The 22,256-nt window shown below is 44.9% G+C and overlaps 1 protein-coding gene across 1 annotated transcript in view; it reads right to left on the bottom strand.

Annotated features, from left to right (window-relative positions):
• LOC126267018 (facilitated trehalose transporter Tret1-like) overlaps positions 1-21,807 on the bottom strand; it is a 54,973-nt gene extending 33,166 nt beyond the window's left edge. The window contains exon 1 of the mRNA XM_049971790.1: positions 21,683-21,807. Within this exon, the coding sequence (XP_049827747.1) occupies positions 21,683-21,728 (46 nt within the window). The 5' untranslated portion in view covers positions 21,729-21,807. The remainder of the gene's footprint in view (positions 1-21,682) is intronic.
• Positions 21,808-22,256: the final 449 nt, after the last annotated feature.

The following is a 22,256-nucleotide window of genomic DNA, read 5'->3' as shown; positions in this document are numbered from 1 at the left end:
TTAAACACATTAGACGGAATGTGTCATATATTTACATACATGGCTTGCACTACACATTTTAAGTAATGACTAACGCAATATGGTGATTTATGTCATTTTAACCCTGAAGTATTTATGTTATTTTGCACTTCGTTGTAAAGAACTGTTAACATTTCCCGTATAATACATATAAATATTGCATCTTTGGATAGTATCCGTGAAGATGGTCCAAGTCTGAAACCGACAGATATTGGGGTTAAAAATAAAAATAGCTGATGGTTCAAATATGCATTTCATACATTACTAAAAGGCTGTTGTCAGTCACCTTCCAAAAAAGTTTAAATCATCATGAGTTAATATGAGTGCCAGTTACTGACCTTCCTATACCTGGAAACTCTGTCTTCAGAAGTTTAGACGAAGATAATTCCCTTATCTCTGTGGGTACCCGACGCTTTTTCCGATACGTAATTCAACTGCTCGGCGTACATACAAGTTTCTTCCAGACGTTATCACTACTGTGCCTGGGTGCTCTGTTGCACGCCTCTAAATTTGTTCCAATTGTCAAATCATTAGAGAAAATATTTCAAACATTCATTACTAGAAGGTTCATGGCCTTCTTACCAATCAATGCTTTCCTCAGTAGTTCCAAATGCCGTTCTAATGCATACAACTAACTTCTTTGATTTTAGAAATGTTCCTGAAACATTGTCAATGCAGGGGTGTAAGATCTTCAAATGCAGTATGATCGAAGTGACACATACACTTTCATCTCAAATAGCTATTAAAAGTTCTTACTCTGAAACAGAACAATGGAAAAATGTCAGTGTAGACGAAAAAGGATTGCAGATGCATGCTATGCCGCACGTAATCTGAAAGACAAGCCGTATTTGCCAGTTTGAAGAACAGAAAGACCTGTTGATGTTGCCAATGCTTCCTCAGCAGCACACGGAATTTTACAGTAAAATTTTCAACATGTGATCCCAAGAATGGAGTTATATAAGAAGCAGAAGTCAACACTGAGAATTTTTTTCGTGAATTTAATTTCGTATTCTCTTGTAAAAACTGTGAAAGAAACGAGAAATGGTTCTACTAGTTGAAACAAGTACAGAAATGCAAAAGTGATGTTTTATTACAAATAAAACGTACTGCTTCTGTATTAATGCTACTTGGAACAAAAATTTCATTATTGGCACTTAGAACCAATCGCCGGCCGCGGTGGTCTCGCGGTTCTAGGCGCTCAGTCCGGAACCGCGCGACTGCTACGGTCGCAGGTTCGAATCCTGCTCGGGCATGGATGTGTGTAATATACTTAGGTTCGTTAGGTTTAATTAGTTCTAAGTTCTAGGCGACTGATGACCACAGATGTTAAATCGCATAGTGGTCAGAGCCATTTGAACCATTTCAACTTAGAACCAATCAGTTTCCTGGTGCGTCAATTAAAACATTCTTAATATATTGTTAAGTAGACGGAATAGTAGTAGTAGTAGTAGTAGTAGTAGTAGTCATAGGAGGAAAGTCATCGAGTAAAACAGAAGTAATATCCGGCGTTCCCCAAGGAAGTGTTATGCGCCCTCTATCGTCCCTGATCTACACTCCTGGAAATTGAAATAAGAACACCGTGAATTCATTGTCCCAGGAAGGGGAAACTTTATTGACACATTCCTGGGGTCAGATACATCACATAATCACACTGACAGAACCACAGGCACATAGACACAGGCAACAGAGCATGCACAATGTCGGCACTAGTACAGTGTATATCCACCTTTCGCAGCAATGCAGGCTGCTATTCTCCCATGGAGACGATCGTAGAGATGCTGGATGTAGTCCTGTGGAACGGCTTGCCATGCCATTTCCACCTGGCGCCTCAGTTGGACAGCGTTCGTGCTGGACGTGCAGACCGCGTGAGACGACGCTTCATCCAGTCCCAAACATGCTCAATGGGGGACAGATCCGGATATCTTGCTGGCCAGGGTAGTTGACTTACACCTTCTAGAGCACGTTGGGTGGCACGGGATACATGCGGACGTGCATTCTCCTGTTGGAACAGCAAGTTCCCTTGCCGGTCTAGGAATGGTAGAACGATGGGTTCGATGACGGTTTGGATGTACCGTGCACTATTCAGTGTCCCCTCGACGATCACCAGAGGTGTACGGCCAGTGTAGGAGATCGCTCCCCACACCATGATGCCGGGTGTTGGCCCTGTGTGCCTCGGTCGTATGCAGTGCTGATTGTGGCGCTCACCTTCACGGCGCCAAACACGCATACAACCATCATTGGCACTAAGGCAGAAGCGACTCTCATCGCTGAAGACGACACGTCTCCATTCGTCCCTCCATTCACGCCTGTCGCGACACCTCTGGAGGCGGGCTGCACGATGTTGGGGCGTGAGCGGAAGACGGCCTAACGGTGTGCGGGACCGTAGCCCAGCTTCATGGAGACGGTTGGGAATGGTCCTCGCCGATACCCCAGGAGCAACAGTGTCCCTAATTTGCTGGGAAGTGGCGGTGCGGTCCCCTACGGCACTGCGTAGGATCCTACGGTCTTGGCGTGCAACCATGCGTCGCTGCGGTCCGGTCCCAGGTCGACGGGCACGTGCACCTTCCGCCGACCACTGGCGACAACATCGATGTACTGTGGAGACCTCACGCCCCACGTGTTGAGCAATTCGGCGGTACGTCCACCCGGCCTCCCGCATGCCCACTATACGCCCTCGCTCAAAGTCCGTCAACTGCACATACGGTTCACGTCCACGCTGTCGCGGCATGCTACCAGTGTTAAAGACTGCGATGGAGCTCCGTATGCCACGGCAAACTGGCTGACACTGACGGCGGTGATGCACAAATGCTGCGCAGCTAGCGCCATTCGACGGCCAACACCGCGGTTCCTGGTGTGTCCGCTGTGCCGTGCGTGTGATCATTGCTTGTACAGCCCTCTCGCAGTGTCCGGAGCAAGTATGGTGGGTCTGACACACCGGTGTCAATGTGTTCTTTTTTCCATTTCCAGGAGTGTATATTAACGATATGGGAGACAATCTAAGCTGTCTTAGATTGTTTGCAGATGATGCTGTCATTTACCTTCTTATAAAGTCATCAGATACCAAAACGAATTGCAAAATGATTTAAATAAGATATCTGTACGGTGTGAAAGTGGCAATTGACCCCGAATAAAGAAAAGTGTAAAGTTGTTCACATGAGGTCTAAAAGAAATCCATTAAATTTCGATTATGCGGTCAGTAAAACAAATCCGAAAGCTGCAAATTCATCTAAATATTTAGGAATTACAATTACAAATAACCTAAATTGGAACGATCATATACATAATGTTGTGGGTAGAGCAAACCAAAGACTGCAATTCATTGGCAGAACACTTAGAAGGTGCAACAGATCTACTAAAGAGACTGCTTCAGCACTTTTGTCCGTCCTATTCTGGAGTATTACTGTGCGGTATGGGATCCGCATCAGGTGGAGCTGACGGATGACATCGAAAAAGCACAAAGAAGGGCGGCTCATTTTGTATTATCGCGAAATAGGAGAGATGTGCCAAAGACATGATACGTGAATTGGAGTGGCATTAATTAAAACAAAGGCGTTTTTCGTTGCGACGGGATCTTCTCATGAAATTTCAGTCACCAGTACTCTTCTCAGACTGCGAAAATATTTTGTTGGCACCCACCTACATAGAGAAAAATGATCATCACGATAAAATAAGAGAAATCAGGACTCGCACAGAAAAATTTAAGTGATCGATTTTCCCACGGGCCGTTCGAGAGTGGAACGGTAGAGAAATGGCTTGAAGGTGGTTCATTGAACCCTCTTTCAGGCACTTTATTGTGAATAACTGAGTAGTCATGTAGATGTAGATGTAGATGTGGATTTTTTTCTAATTTTTCTCATAATGTTTGCACTGATAAGTCGGACAACGTAATTATGTGTTATCAGAATCCCTTCTCAGTTTTCTGGATACAGTTGATAAATTCTGCATCAAAAAAGGTACGTTGGTTTCTGATTCTTCTGATGTATGTGAGATCTGGCATTTAGAACAGTTTTCACTTTCTTTCTTTATTTGACTGTAGGAATATTGTTTCCCCACTTTGTGTAGTGTATTGAAACGTAATGTTGCATTTGCGAAAGCAGTTAGCGTATTAGACATAAACAGATAGACACGTGCTTGTTCAGACACTAGTCTATTGGCCACTGCGTCAACTCCTGCATTAATCTAATAGTTCCCATCGTTTTACAGGAAGGGACCAAACAAAAACTGCATCCCCACATTTACCGCACCTCACCTTATCTAATGGGTGTTGAAATGTCACCGCATCCACCTTGACTTTGTACAGTTGGCTAAATAAATAGCTGATTTATTGGTATCCCTGCTTTGAAGCTGATGAAAATTATGGTTGTCAGTACTGTTTCCTTTGTTTCAGTACTGAGTTGTTTCAGTTGCGAAGTCAAGGCAGATGAGTGGACACACAGTATAGAGGGGCTTTTAGTGTGTGTGTGTGTGTGTGTGTGTGTGTGTGTGCACAAATGTCAACAGACAGTGCAAACTATTACGGAAATAATGAGGGTGTTTAGAGACCTCCTTGGCAGATGGATCTTGTGTGGTTACAACGGGATGGAGCTACAACATACTTTGCATTCAGGAGCGTGATTTCTTTGGTGAAGAAGTTTGAAGGTGCTGGATTGTACATGGTCCAGCAACACCTCTAGCCTCACTGAATTGATCACCCAAGACCCATATCTTGTCATATCAGATGACACGTTATCGTGAATAATCAGATCACGCGTGGCTCAATGCCGGTACAAGGCTACGAATTGCGAAGTAGTGTTAAAGAAGCCTGTCAAAGCATAGCTCCTGCGATACTCCGCCAGATTTCAAGGCTGACATGGAGATGCGTAGATCTCTGTGTAAGGCAGGACGGTGCACCTACAGATCCACTGGATACAAAGTTGTTATATATAAGTACTCCAACATACAATCTACTATTTTGGACGAGGGGCATAGGAACTCCTCGGACATACTTTAGAAGGCTACATGAACCGCAAAAGGGTGATTCCCTCACTCGTTAGTCTCTTCCATTGCTTTCTGTTTCCGGCCATGTTCTCGTGAGCTCCCAGGGGTTCCAGATGACTCCATCATATATAATCAGCTGTGATTCACCAAGGGATCTCCTTCCTTGTGTATTTCCACCTAACACCATCCCTCCTTTCTTTCTGAGTTCAGGTCCCACCACTCAATTCTCCTGCTCCTTGTCACTGCTGTCACAGTCGACTCATTGTACAGTGAACTGATTTATATGTTTTTTGTCTTCTTTTGAACTTCCGTGCTCAAAAATGGTTCCAAAATATTTTGTTAGCGCCTTGTTTACAGAGGTAATAATTTTCCTCTCCCTCTTTCTGCTCAGTTCCATGTCTTGGCCTAACGTATTAAGACTTGTCCCACATTTGTCTTCTAAATACGTAATTCAGATTACCTTATTAACAATTTACTGGTGAATAATTATAATGAGAATATAAAAATCTCTGAAGACTTTGTAGACGGCCGAAGTGGCCGAGCGGTTCTAGGAGCTACAGTCTGGAACCGCGCGACCGCTACGGTCGCAGGTTCGAATCCTGCCTCGGGCATGGATGTGTGTGATTTCCTTAGGTTAGTTAGGTTTAAGTAATTCTAAGTTCTAGGGGACCGATGACCTCAGCAGTTAAGCCCCATAGTGCTCCGAGCCATCTGATTTGAAGACTTTGTACAGTTCTTTACCTCCTCTTCCATGTTATCATTTCAACTAACAAATGCTTCCTAGACATTTTAAGGATCCAGTCGTCTTGAATAGCGTGTTTGCTATATCCAGATTTCTATATTTCGCAAGCCATCAGATGGAGTGTGGCGGAGGGTACTTCTAATACCGCTAACAGATACCTCTTCCCCGCTCGTGAATGGTGCTTGGGGAGAATGATCGTTCTGTATTAGTTCCTATTTCTCGAAGTATCTCATCGTGGTCATTTCGCGAGATGTATGTGGAAGAAAGTAATATATTGTCCGACTCTCCCCGGAAAGTAATCTCTCAAAATTTCATCCCTCAGTGATGCACAATGCCTCTCTTGCACTGTGTACCACTGGAGATTGCTGAACATCTAAGCAATCTCTCGCGCCGACTAAACGATCCCGTGATGAAACGCACTGATCTTCGTTGGACCTTCTCTATCTCGTCTACCAGTTTCACCTGGTAATCGTGTCACATTGGTAAACGAGATTCAGTAATCGGTAGAACAATGCACTTCTCTCGTGGATAAATTACATTTCCTTAAGATTCTTCCTCTGGCTCTCAGTCTGGCCTTTGGTTTTCCTAATATTCGTTTCATGTGGTCATTCCACTTCAGGTCGCTCTGGATAGTTGCTCCTTGATATTTAACGGAGAAAATGTTTCCAGCAGTCTTCAACAGTGCAGTTGTACATTAATATATTCATTTTCCTATGTATGCGAAATGTATTACATTTATTTATGTACAAGGTCAACTGTCAGAGCTTGCATCATTAATCAGTCTTCTGTTACTCATTTTGCAAACTGGTACAGTCTACTGTTATAGACAACCACATCATCTGAGAACAGTCTTAAAGAGCTTCCGACGCTTTCTGTTAGATCGTATACATACAGTGTAAACAGTAACGGTCTTATCAGACTTGCTCTCTGCGTCTTCTTTATCTTCCCTATGTCTTTCCAGGACTCGGTACGACACAAATGCCTACGACCCACCCTGTTAAGCAGATACGTTAGAAAACACTGGAAAAAGCCTCAGAATTGGATCCATGCTTTGAAACGTGTTGGATGACGGTCTAATATCTCGCAGGATGGCCTACAATATGTCAGTGAGCGTTAAGTCATTCTAGCGTAGTTTGATTTCCATCGCTTTCTAAACACAACAAAATAAAATGCTAATGAAAGAAAGTGCATAAAACTATCACTATATTGGCCCGCCCGGTTAGCCAAGTGGTCTAACGCACGGCTTTCCGGAGTGGGAAGGAGCACCTGGTCCCCGGCGCGAATCCGCCCGGCGGACTTGTGTCGAGGTCTGGTGAACCGGCCAGTCTGTGGATGGTTTTTAGGTGGTTTTCCATCTGCCTCGGCGAATGCGGGCTGGTTCCCCTTATTCCGCCTCAACTACACTATGTCGGCGATTGCTGCGGAAACAAGTTCTCCACGTACGCGTACACCACCATTACTCTACCACGCAAACATAGGGGTTACACTCGTCTGCTGTGAGACGTTCCCTAGGGAGGGTCCACCAGACGCCGAACCGCACTATAACCCTGTGTTCGGTGTGGGGCGGCGGAGGGGTGAAGTGGACTGCGGTAGTCGTCGTAGGGTTGTGAACCACTGCGGCTGCGGCGGGGACGGAGCCTCTCCGTCGTTTCTAGGTCCCCAGTTAACACACGACATGCAACAACAACCACTATCTTTATATGTTGCTTGACAATTTCAAAGAAGCAACTGACACTTCTAAGAAATAACTACCAATTGATGAGATAAAAGGAAATGTAGAGGGCGGAAAGAGAAGCTTGCGCATAAACGCTCTGTATGCATTTGACAGTTCATGTAGTACAGTGTTTGATGAAGATTGGCGTGGAACCGAATAGTGATACGACAACTTGTGTGCAAGACATCATTTGAACGGTTACAATCGTGGATGAACAGTTGGTGACTAAGCCGTTCGAAGTGTCCCTACTGTGGCAACAAGAATGGGTGAGTCCAAAAGTGTAAACTTTCGACTAAAATAGGCCGCTGAAGATGAGGAAGCTGTCAGAAAGCAAGTCGGTGATCGTGTACGGACCGCCACACTTCAAGAGGATCAATACGTAGCCCTAGTGGCGAAAACGAATATTGATCTCACTAGTAGGCAGATCGCTGCAGTAATTGCAACCGCCAGCGATATACGCCATTTCGCGGCGATAAAATCAGACTAGTCTGTATGCTGGAAGCTTGTTATATGCACTGCGCTTCAACCATGCCATCGTCGCGAAAGAGTTCGTTCGTTTTGGGAGCATGTCGGTCGGGTTCAGCAACAGTGGTCCAGAAATGTTCTCCGACGAATTCCGCTTCACTGCGCCAAATTATTCTGCCCACCAGTTAGCGTGGAGAGAGAAGGGAACACTTTACATACCACAGGACTTTCATGAACACCATCGGTATGGCATAGGCGCAATGGTGTGGGCAGTCATTATACGCAATAGCCAAACACCGCTGAATACGATTGCACCGAGTACCGTTGCAGCACAGCGGTATTGCAGGGAGATTATTCTGGATCATGACGATCTCATTAGCAGTGCGGTATTTCCCAACTTTCCGTTTATGAATGGCAACACCCGTCCACACAGGAGACCTGACGTCGCGGGCACTCTAGCAAGTAAGGATACTGAACGCATGGAATGACCTGCCTACTCCTCGGACCTAAGGCTTACAGAGAATACCTGTTACGCTTTTGGCAGACGTGTTTCACAACGAACACCACCTCTTCGGACTGCGCAAGAACTGAAAACCGTGTTGAGAGTGGAGTGGGTTAATATCCCCCAAAGGATCCTCAGAAGTTTGGTAGCAAGCATAAATGACAGGTGCTAAATATGCATTCGTCCCACTGGAGGGTAAGTAAGTGAACATTACTGCAAATAACCTCCATCCGTTCATGTTTGATGTTTCCCACGACGACAATGGCATCTTCCAGCAGGAGAACTGTCCATATAATAAGGCCAGAATAGGCCTATGGTGGTTTGAGGAACATGATAGGAACTTAGTTTGAAACTCTGGACACCAAATTCGGTTGATCTGAGCTTGATGGAACACATCAGGGACGCCATTGGATGCCAACTCCATGTCCACAAATCACCGTTCCGTAATTTACGAGAACTGCCTGACCTTGGATAGATATCTGATGCCACATACCTCCGGAAATCTGACATGATAAATCCATTATGCGCATAATATCCGTTGTATTGCGTAAAGAAGTCGACCAACACATTACGAGTATTAAACAGGTGGTCATCACTGTATGTTTTTATCATTGCCAATGCTGACGAACACAACTCCATGATGAGCCAGCTGAATTCCTCATGGAAATTAAGGCAAGTGATGAGTACTGTCCTCACCAAAGTGTTATGCGATAAAAACCTATAAGAAAACATGAAACAGCTGCAGTTCAGTCAGTAGAGACGACAGTGGTTATTAAATGTTTCAATCCTTGTCTGTACAGTAAACATCACTGTTGAGGTAGGTCTCATTGCCTTGAAATGTACACTACTGGCCATTAAAATTGCTACACCACGAAGATGACGTGCTACAGACGCGAAATTTAACCGAAAGGAAGAAGATGCTGTGATATGCAAATGATTAGCTTTTCAGAGCATTCGCACAAGGTTGGCGCCAGAGTGACACCTACAACGTGCTGACGAGGAAAGTTTCCGACCGAATTCTCATACACAAACAGCAGTTGATAGGCGTTGCCTGGTAAAACGTTGTTGTGATGCCTCGTGTATGGAGGAGAAATGCGTACTATCACGTTTCCGACTTTGATAAAGGTCGAATTGTAGCCTATCGCGATTGTGGTTTATCGTATCGCTATATTACTGCTCGTGTTGGTCGAGATCCAATGACTGTTAGCAGAATATGGAATCGGTGGGTTCAGGAGGGTAATACGGAACGCCATGGTGCATCCCAACGGCCTCGATTCACTAGCAGTCGAGATGACAGGCATCTTATCCGCATGGCTGTAACGGATCGTGCAGCCACGTCTCGATCCCTGAGTCAACAGATGGGGACGTTTGCAAGACAACAACCATCTGCAAGAACAGTTCGACGACGTTTGCAGCAGTGTGGACTATCAGCTCGGAGACCATGACTGCGGTTACCCTTGACGTTGCATCACAGACAGGAGCGCCTGCGATGGTGTACTCAATGACGAACCTAGGTGCACGAATGGCAAAATGTAAATTTTTCGAATGAATCCAGGTTCTGTTTACAGAATCATGATGGTCGCATCCGTGTTTGGCGACATCGCGGTGAACGTACATTGGAAGCGTGTATTTTTCATCGCCATACTGGCGTATCCCCCGGCGCGATGGTATGGGGTGCGATTGGTTACACGTCTCGGTCACCTCTTGTTCGCATTGACGGCACTTTGAACAGTGGACGTTACATTTCAGATGTGTTACGACTCGTGGCTCTACCCTTCATTGGTTGCCGGCCGAAGTGGCCGTGCGGCTCTAGGCGCTGCAGTCTGGAACCGCGAGACCGCTACGGTCGCAGGTTCGAATCCGGCCTCGGGCATGGATGTGTGTGATGTCCTTAGGTTAGTTAGGTTTAACTAGTTCTATGTTTTATGGGATTAATGACCTCAGAAGTTGAGTCCCACAGTGCTCAGTGCCTTTTGAACCTTCATTCGTTCCCTGCGAAACCCTACATTTCAGCAGGATAATGCACGACCCCATGTTGCATTTCCTGTTACGGGCCTTTATGGATACGGAAAATGTTCAACTGCTGCCCAGGCCAGCACAATCTCCAGATCTGTCACCAATTGAAAACGTCTGGTCAATGGTGGTCGTGGAACGGGCTCGTCACAATACGTCAGTCACGCCGTGTTGATGAACTGTGGTATCGTGTTGAAGCTGCACTGGCAGCTGTACTTGTACACGACATCCAAGCTCTGTTTGACTCAATGCCCAGGCATATAAATGCAGTTATTACGGCCAGATGTGGTTGTTCCGGGTACTGATTTCTCAGGATCTATGCACGCAAATTGCGTGTAAATGTAATCACGTGTCAGTTCTAGTGTAATGTATTTGCCCAATGAATACTCGTTTATCATCTGCATTTTTTCTTGGTGTAGCAATTTGAATGGCCAGTAGTGTATATGTGCAGAACACTGATGAGAGTGGAGTATATATATATAAAACGAAAGAAAATACTAATTGTTGCTCTTCTGAAAACTACAGCGTTGTCAATATTTAAAGGAGTCTGTACTCAGTAAAAGCGAAAGCGTATTTAGTAATTACGGAAGCACTAACACCAAATGTATTAAAGCCTTTGCACAAATTTTATTGGGAAATTTCCATAACCAAGACAATGATATGACAATACATGTAATGGAAAGGCTTAGAGAAATTCATAAAAACCATGTTTAAAAATTACTATGCAGGAAATAACCGCCTCACCCACGGCCTAAGGCGTCAGAGCCTCGGACTATAATTCAGATCATTCTGAGGTTAGCATGCAGGTGAATCTCATTTGCCCACAGGAATATGAGCAGAAGCAGACGATGATCCATTACATCCTTTAGGCGGAAAAGGGCGGAGGGAGGGGACGAAGGAATGAGATGACCGCGAGTGTTGAATGGAAGCTCCACTGCAAGATAGCCTTCCCTCTAGAAGGACAGGTTACAGGGGTGGCCTACTAACCAGGCGGAACGAGACCGCTACCAATTCGAGCGGCTTACAGCCGAGGTCGCAAGAATAACATAAGCTACAGGGGTAACGCCAAAATACAACAAAATTACCTTGTCTAATACAATGTAGGAAAACAGTTGACATTCAAATCAGCTTCCAGGTGTCTCGGAATAGATAAATATAAGTCCTGTATGGTCTCTAAAGGAATCTTACGCCACTCTTCCTGCAAAATAGTGGCAAGTTGAGATAACGATGGTGGAGCTAGATGGCGATCACGTACCCTTCTTTCCAAAGAAGACCACGTAAGCTCAATTACATTGAGATCTGGTGACTACTGAGGATAGGAGAGATATGAAAATTCACGTCATTTTTACGATACGAGCTGTGTGAACAGGGGACCTCTCTTACCATTGGGGAACAAGCATAGTACCACGGGATAGGTATGATCAGCTAAAATGGTCAGAAAATGCTAAGCAGTAATGCCACTTTGCGTAGTGACCGTGGAGTACCATGATATGGCTACTCAAATCATCGACAATCCCTCGGGGCATGAAGTCGATTAGAAGTTGGAAACAGTGTGAAACAAAACTCATCCGATAAAATTACATTCTTCTATTGCTCTTTAGTCGAGCTTATATTCCTCGGGCACCTCGTTTTTCTCTCTGCATCCCTGCTTATGACGATCCCCCTCATGTCGTTTCGTTGCTGACGGGGTTCTAGAGTTCGATATTCCTTTCTCCAATTACTTTTCCAGCTGTGATCTTCCAATTTCTTATTTCAATGACTTTCTGTCACAATCGCTCAACTCATACTGATTCATCGGCATGACTTAGTGAAGATGTTTTCCGACTTTTTCTCTAAGTCTTCAATACGTTTCCTCTTGAAACATCATCAAATACTGCGGTTACCTTCGTTACGGAAGCACCCATGCGAGCAGCAACAGCTTGCCCACTTTCGAGTTTACTTAGCCCCAACTAATACACTCACAACTACAGAAACGAAACACCGTGATGACCACGACTGACATTGCAACATATTAGTGACACTGCACAGGTGTCGCTCGTGATCAAATACAAAAACTAAACTTACAGGCATCCCACATTTTTGTCCATTTCCTGTGAGTTGCATGTAGGCATTCATGTGGAACAAGCAGTGCGTAGCTTCAAATCACGGCGGAAACCAGGCTATAAGTGGCAGTTCTATTTCCATTGAGCTCCTCAGCAGGTCACCTATCGACCGCCATCGACCTGTTAGTCCAAGAAAGCCCACACACGAGGACGACGGCTGGAAGTGAGCACCCCAGCGACAACGAAAGACATCGCCACGGAGGTGGGGGGGGGGGGGGGGAGGGTGAAGGGGTGGAGAGGAGACAGTTGTTTTCACCGATTTGGACTTTATCACTGAATGTGGCACTTGCTAAGGCTAGAACTATTTGTACAACGATCACATGTAAGTTGAGTATATATGGTACTGATTGTTTAGACGCAATAATTCGTAGTTTTTTCAGTAACTGCAATATCTATATGTAGGTGTACTTGATACCATTTGTTCGAAATAGCGCCACTGTTCGCGCAGAACTATGAACGGAACATCGTCGGCTGTTGTCAACCTACAGAAACCACAGTAGCCGCAACGATTAGCTATGACGTGAAGTTATAACAGTCATTAAAGATGGCAACAACACGAAACATGAGGCTTTTCCAAGTGTCAAAATTATACAGAGCGTAGAGAGTCCTTAGCTGAGTAGTTTTACACAAAGAACGGAAGTTATAGATAACTACTGAAAACGGGGCGACCTCATAAATAGGCAATCCGCGTGAAGCAGGTACTCGTCCCAGCCTATACTTGAAAGAAAAAAGAACTGCCGCATCTACGATGGTAGGGCTGCCCTGATTAACCATGCACCATCATCATCTGTGATGTGTCTTATTGGGAATCTCTCCACTGTTTATGTGGTGTCACCGCCAGACACCACACTTGCTAGGTGGTAGCCTTTAAATCGGCCGCGGTCTGGTAGTATACGTCGGACCCGCGTGTCGCCACTATCAATGATTGCAGACCGAGCGCCGCCACACGGCATGCCTAGAGAGTCTTCCTAGCATTCGCCCCAGTTGTACATCCGACTTTGCTAGTGATGGTTCACTGACGTCTACGCTTTCATTTGCCGAGACGATAGTTAGCATAGCCTTCATCTACGTTATTTGCTACGACCTAGCAAAGCGCCATGATCAGTTTCTATTGATATTGTAAATCATGTACCGTCAAGAGCGACTTTCGTTATTAATGGATTAAAGTTAAGTATTCCACCAGCTACGTCCGTTTTTCTCAATTCTAATTCCCTTGTCATGTTCCAGACCTCACGCCAGCCTGCGTGAGCTAAAACGCGTGCATTTCGGCGTCCTTTAGTAACCCTGTGTTGGCTCTCCTGCCAACCACAACAGTTTACACTTCAAGACATGCTCGAAGACGAAACCTTTTTCGTTACATGAATTTACAGACGTGCATGTCATATGTACTGCTAAGGGTGTGCTGCCAGGAAAGCAAAGCAAATGTACAGAGAAAAAAAAACCGGACCAACGTTCTTGATAAAGAATGTTGACACTAGGATTTGACGAGATGTGGGAGAAGTGTCTTCCTTAAGTATCCGTCATCTTCGAAGAATACTGCGTGGAATGTAGTGGCTGAACAGCAATAATTCAGTTCTGTTATTGGACTAACCAGTGCTGTACTACCGCGCTGGAGTTCCTGTAGTTAGTGTGTTTCACAGTTGTGGTATCTTTCAACAATGGTAATTTTATCAACTGGCACAATCGCCAAGTTTGAAGTAATAAAAAAAGGTCATACGTGGTAGGTGCCTATGGGACCAAATTGCTGAGGTCATCAGTTCCTACTACTTAATCTAACTTAAACTAACTTACGCTAACGAAGGAGGACTCGGACATCCGACGGGGTGAGCCGCGTGAACCGTGCAAGGCGCCTTAGACAACGTGGCTACCCCGCACGGCTCAGGTCACTTACACCAATTATCAATCAACTTGTGATATTCATTCGAGGCCGCCTGCCACAGTTTTTGGAGACTGTGTGTCATGTTGTCAGTAAAAGCACGCGATTGAAATATGACTGTGCCTTGTGTCAGTTGGGTATTAAAGTCCGTGAGTACTATATTCACTCATCGTTTGACTGGAATAGAAGGCACTGTCCCATAGCCAGCTTGATAGCCGAATCTCACTTTGAGATTTTTCGTGTCCATTGTGCATAAAGCCCCAGCAGCAAGAGAACACAATCTTTCTGATATGGTCGTAGCTGTCCGTTTCACGGGGCGTACAACAGATACCGGAAATATCTGAGAAAGTGCAGCAAAACTTTATGCACCGTTGCAGGGAGTCACAAGCATCTCCAGCGCCGTCGCTGCCACTGTCGCCAGCTCTATAGCCGAGGCCATTTCCAGATCCATCACGGCCAGCACCACCAGGATCATCACCAGCACCTTTGGCAGCGCCACAACCAGGCACTTTTTCCAGCACCAGTGCCAGGAAGTCCATGATATCCAGCCACATACGTCACCATCGCACAGACTTTGCCACTACCACAAGCTCCTGGTTATGGATACACCTACCTGCAGCCACGTACTCTCTAACAATCTCACGAAAATCCCACGTAGTAAGAAGACCATGAACGCAAAGTAGTACAAATGAACTACCACTCTTGTACATTCAAAATATCCTCAAATAAAAAAAAGTCTGCTGAAAACATAGGCATCATGTCACTACAAACCCCTTGTTCCCAGCCTCCCCCTAACAGGCTACACAATCCACTTTCAGACTACTTCCTCTACTCTCTCCTTCATCCAACCCGCTGACTCTCAGCGCTGTGCTCAGTGGTGTCAACCCCGAAATTACGGTCAAGGAAATCACACAGGAAATTAATTCCAAAGCCGAATTATAAATCAGAATAACCATTCTCACGCCATACGGCCTTTCTTTACACAGGTTCCTGTGCCATCACTGATCATCAAATTAAAAACATCATTTACTCGCAATGCTATGAAGTCGAACCGTCGAAAGCCCAACCCAAATCCTTCCATTGCCTTTTGTGCCTCCGGTACAGTGATCTCCCCACAAACAATTGCCAAAGCCCACCCACCTGTCCCCATCGAAAAACCCCATAATGTTTGCAAAGATTATCCTAACTTGTATAATCTCCCGTCCTATAACAGCTGAACTAAGCACCGCCACCATTCTCCGGTAACTGGAACACCAAACCACTTGTACCCTTTTGTCCCACCCACTGCCTCCGTCCTTCTCCTGAAGCTGAAGAAATAGTAAGATATGTTTTCCTATGCAGTCATCTTTTCTATCGTCCCCACATCCTACACCAAATCTCTCTAGTACTCCAGACTATGTCTCACCTCAATGAAACTACTACCTTACCCCACAACAAAGCCCGCTTTATCTTCGACCGTACATCGACATTAGTTTAAGCTACCCTCTTTCGTATCATACTTTATCATTTTCAAATTGCGTGACAGCAATACAATTTGGCCTTCTGCCGTAGCTCTATCAACCTTCCCTCCATCTGTAAGCATCTCATGTCCTCAGCGAGCGCAACTTGAAACGCTTATCCTCTCTCAGACTATGAACTTACGAACTCATCCATTGAAAATTATCCTTAGCTTCTTACCCATCCGATCCCGAATCAAGACTAGAAAGCAACTTTTACTTACCAAGCAGGCATCCTACGTATCTGGATCCAACCCATCTGTTCCTTCCCATAAACACTCCCCAAAGCCTTTTCCATAGCATACCTGCCCAATAAATGCCACATCCCAATCCTTATCATCAGTTACCATTTGTCCCCATCGTATCATGCTTATAATAAAGATAATTAAATCACGTCTCCATCATCTTGTCATAAACTCATCACCTCTTTTTTTTACTTTTTAAATGACGTACATTTTTCATACTTTGACGCATTGATGTAAATTCTTAATTCTTTTCATTTATCTGCGAAAAGTTATAAAACTTTTCCAGTTACGCGGCTCAGTTTATCCAATGTAGTCTCTCAGCCAACAATATCATACGACTTTATTTTTTTTCCTGGACAGTCACTTCAGTAGAGGGAATATTCGTACAAACTGCCGTCATTTCAGAAAACCTTGTCACTTGCTACGTAACAATAACAACTGTTACTAGTGCAAAGCTATTCGCTATGTACTGAAAGGAGTCCTTGTACCCAGTCTTGAATACGAAGGGCAAACTATATAAGGGGTATCTTTACAATTAATTAGGAATGGTAAACTATTGCATTAATATAACTGATGTGAGAAACCCGGCCGGGGTGGACGAGCAGTTCTAGGCGCTACAGTCTGGAACCGGGCGACCCCTACGGTCGCAGGTTCGAATCCTACCACGAGCATGGATGAGTGGACAGAGGGTGCACCTTCTGGCGGTAATGAATTGTCTACTGATGTTAATTGTGAGTCCAGTATTACCAGAGAGGATGTAGTTGCTTCTCTTGATGTTGAAATGTGCGTTGAATCTGCTTCCCCCATTTCACCCGTCGAGGTGACGTTTCCAGTGAGTTCCGTTGTTCCCGCAGAGACGTCGCCTGCTGGCCAGTCTTTACATTGTTCTAGTGCAATATCACCTCTCGTCCACACTGAGACGGTAGAGCAACAGGATTCTACGGGTTCTCTTCCTGATGTTCAGGAGATGCCACCCGACACCGGCACTGCATTACCTGTCTCTTCTGTACCTGATGTTGCTGTTGGTCGTTCTGTGTTGTGTTCCCAGATTTCCGATAAGTGAAGTGGCGATGGCTCCTCTATCAAATCGGAACTTGACGTGCCCCCAACTCCTCCACATCAAGAGTTTATGTTTTCACAGAGTTGTGTGAACAAGCGTTTTCAACCTGTACGTCCTGCGGCGCATCGTAAAAAGGAAAACGAGTATTCCTCGGCGTCCGGTGGGGAGGATTAAAATTATATCTTCTTTGCCCCGCCTCCGGACGTTGAAATGGACGTGCTAGTGCTTTTTCCTTAGTGTTGTTTTATTGACCTTACATGAGTTAACGGATGCAAGCGTATACATTTCTAACCCTCAATGTCAATAGGATACGTTCCCAATTACGACTTGCTGCGTGACGCCAGTTTATTTACGATTCCCAAGCTGATATCGTGTGTTTACAAGAGATATTATTTGATGTTTTTTTGTCCTTTTTCAATGACGCTCCTGAAAATTCTACGTGTATGGCTTTGCTTTATCGAGATGGAATCCCGCTGACGGACTTCGAAACGCTAGATGATGGTCGCTGTATAGGTTGTATAGCTTTTGTGACCTCACCTTAATTCTTCTTTACGCTCCGTCTAGATCCGGTCGTTCATCCGATCGCGCGCGGTTTTATAAGGAAGGTTTATTTACTCCGAAGGAACCCGTGCAAGGTTTCGTTGGGGGCGATTTTAACTGCGTCTTACGCTGTATTAATTAGACCCCCAATTATACATTTTGTCGTGAACTTAATGGTATGGTGACGTCCTTGCATCTCCAGGATGCTTGGATTGCAGATATCCTACATTGGTGCGGTTTACGTTTTGTACAGCTACTTCAAGTAGCCGATTGGATCGCTTTTATTTATTCGCCCACATATGTAGTCAGCTTTTATCGATTGATGTAACTCCTGCCAGTTTCACTGATTACTGTGCTGTTTCAATGGCTTTTAACCACGTCCCGCAGCGGGTCCACCTTTCGCGCCCTTTATGGAAGCTAAACACTCTGGAAGGTATCATCGCAGACGTATGGCGGCGAACAACCCAGTCCCAGGAGCATTATTCCTCACTTCTAGAATGGTGGGTTACCTTTGCCAAACCACGGATTCGAAATATACTCAAGCATTTTAGAACTGAAAAAGCGGCTCAAATAAGGCCCACTAGTGAATTTTATTGTGCAGTCCTTCGCGATCTTTACGATTATGCTCATGATGCCCCCTTGAGGGTAGTCGACGTACACCGTGTGAAGGTAAAACTTCTCCAACTCGAACGTAGGCAAATGCATGAGGTCCGATTGCGTTCCCAGCCTCGTTCAGTCGTACAGGATGAGTTGAGCTCTATCATCTTCTCCGGATTCATAAGCGATTTCTTTCTACCATTCGTCCTCTAGATGGGCGTGAGTGGTCCTCATAAATCTGATATCATGCGTGAACTTCACCAGTACTATTCCGAGCTTTATACTGAAGTGGATTCAGACTGTCCACCTTCTGTTTTCACCTCCCTCCTTGATAGTGTTGTTACGCCAACTCTCCAGGAAGAGTTTTTCCTCTGTATTCCATCGCGATGATATACTTGTGCACGTTCTCCCTCCCACAAATCGCCTGCCCCGATGGCCTTCCCAAAGAATTTTATATTCGATTTTGACCCCTACTAGGAGATACAATAACTTCCATGGTGAATGAAGTGTTCCACAGAGGCCTTCTCCCGCCCAGCTTTAAGGTTGCTAAAATTGTCCTGGTCCCCAAAAAGCCGGGACGTTAGCGTATGGATCAAGACCGCCCGATAACCCTCTTCAACTATGATTATCAAATAGTGGCGCGAGTCGTCAATAGCCGACTATCGGTATTGTTGACTACTATCATCGCGAGCCATCAAAGTTGTTTTCCGGGTCTTACTCTGCTGAATCCCGTTGCTGAATTTCGTGACTTAATTTCGATTGCTTCCAACATTCCCGTGCCCAGCGCTTTGCTTTTCATTGATTTTCACCAAGCGTTCGACCGCGTTAATCATGGATTCCTTATGCGAGTACTGATGACTGTTGGTTTTAACGATGCTGCACGACGGTTGTTTAGCCCTCTAATCACTGGTATTCGGGCTTCCATTGACGTAAATGGCCGTCTTACTTCCCCCATCGCGGTGTGTCAGGGCGTCCTTCAAGGGAGTCCATTATCCATGTCGTTCTACGTGCTGTTTCTGGAACGCTTATTGCGAACTAAAGCTGCTCGTTTGGGTGTTTGGTCGCTGCTGGGAGAAAAGTTTACCGTTCGTGCATATGCTGAAGTTTTGGATGCCTTTTGTCGTCTTAAAGGAGCGCGGGTCAGTGACCAGAAATGTCGTTTAGTCAATTTGCGAGGATTTGACGCTTTTGAAATTCCATGGGCTTTGAAGGTCACCCGATGTCGATCGTTGGGTGTTATAACTGACAGTTGCCCGCTAAAGATGGCTACGATGAACTGGAAGTCTGTCACGGACAAGATTCAGGGTGCGTTCATTGAACACGAACATCGCTCCTTCTCAATTCTTCATAAGGTTCCTGCCGTGGAAACGTATGTGTTAAGCAAGGCTTATTTTATTGCACAAATCGTTCCACTTCGTGCGATGATGTACCGCAAGTTGCAAAGTTTAAGTGGCAGGTTTATCTGGCGCCACTCTGTATTTTGCGTGCGTTATGGGGTCATGGCGCGCCCTCATCTGCTGGGAGGTTAGGACCTCTCTGACATTCGGATTAAGGCTTCTGCCTTATTCATCCGTCGCACCGTTTTAACATGTCAACGTTCCCCCCAGTCACTTACAGCTCGCCCTTATGCCTGTATCCGACCGGCGAGTTTAACACCTCCAGTAGATATTGGTAGGATTAGTTATAAACTACGGCACGTTAAGGAATTATTTCTTGAGGTCAGTTATTTAGGAGTAAATATCCTTTCCCAAGTGAATGTCTCCCTAAAAATGCTGTTAAGCCACTGGACAATTCCTCATAGTATTCCCTCTGTGGAAGCCCTGTCGCCAGAAATGAAATGGAAGATTGCTTGGTCTAACATCAGCCTCCCGATTTTCCCGATGGAAGTGGCGTCCTCGTGGTACTAAGTTGTTCATGATATTGTACCTACCTACGTGCGACTTTTTCGTATGGCCCCAGTGTAACGGATCGCTGCAGTTGTTGCCATGAAACTGATACATTATCTCATCGGTTGATTTCCTGTGGTCATGGCCATTGGAGGTGGCTTTGCCGAAAACTGGCTTTTCTCCTCAGGACGTCGGAGGCGGCTATCTCGGGGGAGATTCTCGTGCGTCCCGATTCAACCTTCTTCTCCGATCTAAGAACAATACCATCATGTGGCTTGTTGGACATTATGTCCACTACGTGATGATGCAGATCCGTGTGCCTTTTCCCAATATATGTCTACCGCCCGTTGGACGTGGCTGAGGATGCCCCGTTATTATGAAATTTTTTTTCTAATATGTTGTATCTTGTTTTTCATCGACAAGGCGTTGGATGAGTTGCCTTCCCCCATTTTTATTTTTGTGGACACGTCTATGGATTTAGAAGTTCGATGATGTAGAAGTGACGGAGGAAATAATGTGTGGGCACGTTAAAATTAACGCCCCATTCCTTCATATACGTTATTCTGATTCCACCCTTTTGTTTTGTCGAAATGACTTCTTTTGTTTTATTTTAATTGATTGCCTTCAATAAGTTCTTTGGAAAAAAGAGTGAATATTTTCGTTTTTTGAAGGGATACACTGCCATGTGAGTGTATATTTCGGTGTTTTTCCTGTGTGCAAAAAAAAGTGGTTAAAAAGAAAAGTGGATAGGCTCACGGTTTACGAAGATAAAGAACAGGCGTTCAAATCTAGCAGGAGTCAATTGTCATTTTCTTATTTAGGTAATATTTTAAAACTTAATTCGCTACAGATTGTGCAGTTCTAAGCTTTTGTAGGTTCCACATTCTTTCAAAAGATTCCACTTTACATTCGTCCCTCGCTCCAGAGATATTTCTATTCTATGGTTGTACTGTGGGTTACACAACTTAGAGGAGTTCCTAATCATCTTTGCATTAAAATGGTATGTCAAACATTCTTTTGTGACTGATTCGTTGACGAATAAACTACCTAGTTTTAATTCAGAAAATTTATCAGATGTCAACAATGTACTGTAAATACTGGCTCCACTGCAATCAGTGCAAAGCTGAAACTTCAGGCATCAGACATCACGTACGGACCATCGCCTACAGTGATTTATGGAACCCACGGTTAAACGATAACTCTCATAGCTGAGTCAATGGAGAATGATAGCAAAGCATTTTTGACATCCTGTTTCTCTCCCAGAAAGGCTGGAGTGGATACAAAATGTGAATTTGTCATGGTGGACGAAGATTATGTGAGTGCTTTAACTGAAGTGGGAATGGATTTCCACGAATATCAACACGGTCTCGATAACACTTTGCAAATTAAAGTCGAGAAGACAAGTTTGCACTTTTGTCAGTCTGCAGGAGTAGCCGGCAGGCTACTTACCCGACAGTGTGGCCAGGTACTGCATCCGCCTGCTGCCCTTCTCCATGGCTGCGGTGTAGCCTCTCTTGACGAAGGCTGCGGAACGTTACGCTACCAGCTGAGGTCTGCTCTCTCGATTCCCACTTGTGGCACGGACGCTAATCGGCCGATCAGCAGTAATCTGTAGTGGCCTCTGAATGTACTGATTGCGAGATAAGGTGATTGCTACTGCTATCGTTTCCAATGGCAGCTGGATCACCTGCCCGTGATTATCAGATTCAGGTATGCGACCTCGACGCTTTTGTTGTTGCGATGGTAACTACAAATCCAAATTAGTATAATTCCTACAAAGTGCGGAAAGTACTGCGAGCAAAATAGATGCGTCTGTTACCGTTATCAAGAAGAATTTGGCGTAGCGCCCGCAACTTGACGTTCAGTAACGACCTTCAGACGATACACTGATTGCGGTTCAGATACTGAAGCACAAACTTACATTCATTTTATACAATTGCTAGAAGTTATTATCTACTGTCCTCGGCCACAATAATTTCCACCCAGACAATAAAATATATGAAAACTCCACAAAATCCAATAT

The sequence above is a fragment of the Schistocerca gregaria genome, chromosome 4 (assembly GCF_023897955.1).
Source record: "Schistocerca gregaria isolate iqSchGreg1 chromosome 4, iqSchGreg1.2, whole genome shotgun sequence".
NCBI lineage: Eukaryota > Metazoa > Arthropoda > Insecta > Orthoptera > Acrididae > Schistocerca > Schistocerca gregaria.
This window is presented reverse-complemented; position numbering and strand designations above follow the sequence as displayed.